Source organism: Gymnoscopelus microlampas (genome assembly GCF_963454915.1).
Source record: "Gymnoscopelus microlampas genome assembly, chromosome: 3".
NCBI lineage: Eukaryota > Metazoa > Chordata > Actinopteri > Myctophiformes > Myctophidae > Gymnoscopelus > Gymnoscopelus microlampas.
In genome coordinates this window covers 27,780,810-27,783,014 of record NC_139940.1, presented here as the reverse complement: position 1 = coordinate 27,783,014, position 2,205 = coordinate 27,780,810, and the positions used below count along the sequence as shown (strand labels likewise).

General features: G+C 43.8%; 1 protein-coding gene across 1 annotated transcript; it reads right to left on the bottom strand.

Moving 5' to 3' along the window:
- Positions 1–136: 136 nt before the first annotated feature.
- rbm12ba (RNA binding motif protein 12Ba) lies at positions 137–2,205 on the bottom strand. Its single transcript, XM_084052822.1, has 2 exons — positions 2,067–2,205; positions 137–1,896 (listed from the first exon to the last, which is right to left on the bottom strand). The coding sequence occupies exon 2, from the start codon at positions 1,865–1,867 to the stop codon at positions 320–322; it is 1,548 nt and encodes a 515-aa protein (XP_083908948.1). The 5' UTR covers positions 1,868–1,896; positions 2,067–2,205; the 3' UTR covers positions 137–319.

Genomic DNA, 2,205 nt, shown 5'->3' with positions numbered 1-2,205 from the left:
TACAGAAAATAAACAAAATGACTCGTTTCCAGTGAGTGGACTTTTAACACTGTTGCATAACTGTTACTTAAGCATCTGCACACAATTGATTGCAGCATTGATGGTTCAAACAAATGATTAAAGATGTATTACAATAAAGATACCATCGCTGGCAAGTTTCTGAGATGCCAAACACTGCAATGGAGCCTATGAAGACGCATGTATCTCAAGATGCACTGTCCTAGTAATTTAAGCATTTGTTTTGATTGCACTTAATTTGCACAAGCTGTTTCTGATGAAGTAGTGTGCACTGCAGTCAATCACATCCGACTGCCAGAGTTTATTCCTGAAGCTTTGTGATGGGGTTTTTGCCCACAATGTCTTGCATCTGCTTCAGATTTATGCTGCTCAGGAGAACCTTTGTCCCGAGAAAGATCCGACCATGCAGATTCTTAGCCAATGTGGCAAGCATCTCTGATCTAAACTGAATTACAGCCTCCCCAATTCCATTGCCGTTTCCATCTTGCATCACAAATATATTATCCATCCTCAGTTTATGTCCGTGGAAAAAATCTTTTATTTGATTCCTATCCACGTGTGATGGCATGTTTCTCACATATACGCATGTTTGTTGTTCCGAACTTTCACTGTTCAACATGGCCTCCATGTCCTTTCTGGTGATCGCAGAGACCGCAATGGCCTGAGAAGTTACATGGCAGCCACTGAGATTCAATGCGTACTCATAATCTGCAGCTTTGTCAAATAGAATAAATACTGTATCTGTCCTCCGGCCAGTTCTGTCAAGCAGATGCAGTATTTTGCTGTTTGCCAGGTTGTTACATTGAAACAACTCTTTCACATCAGTTTTTATTATGTTTGTCGGTAGTTTACTGACCATGACGCAGTACTCCCTAGTTTGGGATCTGTTACTTGCGGAAGCACGGTCAGATCTGGATTTCTTTTGTGACCGTAAAGGCAAGCGGTCTGCAAAGCTTTTCTTGGGACCCACTGTATGTGCTGATCTTTGCCCATGTACTGATTTTTGTAGGGGATCTCGTTTGGGGTACATACGATCACAGATTCGTTTTCTGTGGGGTTCATTTTCTGTTCCTGTGGGCACTGGCATCTCACACATTTCTTCCAAATTATTAGAGGGCTTCTCACATTCCTCTACAGCACTGATCCACATTTTCTCAGTTGCACCACGGACTTCCACACAAAAGGAGCCGAGTTGCTGTTGATTGAAGCTAAGCGCATCATGTCCATCCTGGAACCCTGCAAACTTCACAAGGCAACCACGTCGAAGACCCAACATCACATTTACTATTACCTCCTGAACCGGCAGCCCTTTTAAGAAACTGCAGACATCTTCTTTTGTAACATATGCTGGTAATCCAAATAACCTGGCATAGCCTGGTCTTGAACTGAGAACTTCCTCTGGTGTCGTCCTGTACTCAGAGTTAGAACCGCTAAAGTTGAGCTGTTGATCTTGAATGGGAGAGTGGATCTCAAATGAGGCCCCAACTTCAGCGTCATATATATGTGACTTTTGTGGTGATGGATCTTCAGGAGGAGTAGAAGGTGACCGGGGCCTCTTAGCAGAATGCTGCGCGGGCTGAGCTTTCTTCTCCAACTTTGACTTCATCTTGTGTTCCAACTCTGCAATGCTGCTCGTGTACAGACTGACCTTAGACCCTTTGATACACGTACCAGTGTGGCGCAGGGCAAGCTGCCCATTCCGCTCAGAGGTGAACACGATGAACGCTTCTCCCAAAAGTCCTCCTACAATACATACTCTGGCGATGTTGAGTCCCTCAAAGAACGTACGTATGTCTTCACTCCTGGCCTTTTTGTCCAGACCTTGTAACCGCAGTATTATATTGCTCATTCTTTCCACATTAGTCGAACAGAAAATATCTGAAAGTAGAGGGGGGGGGAAAACAGTGCTGCTATTAAATCAAAATGTACACAAACAGTTGCCCGTTGTAACGTGATGGCAATGCACAACGCTGTTACTTCGCACAAAATGGGCTCAGCATCCGATGGGAGGCCCAGAGAAGTTTAATAAAATTACATTAATAACTCACCACAATGGAACCACAACTATTCTAAATAATATCCTTACGATAACCACTTGTAGGTTAGTTGCAACAATAGCGAGATGTGGCGTTTAGTTCAATGTAGTGAATATGCGCAGCAGACCACATGTGTTGTGAGTCCGACTGA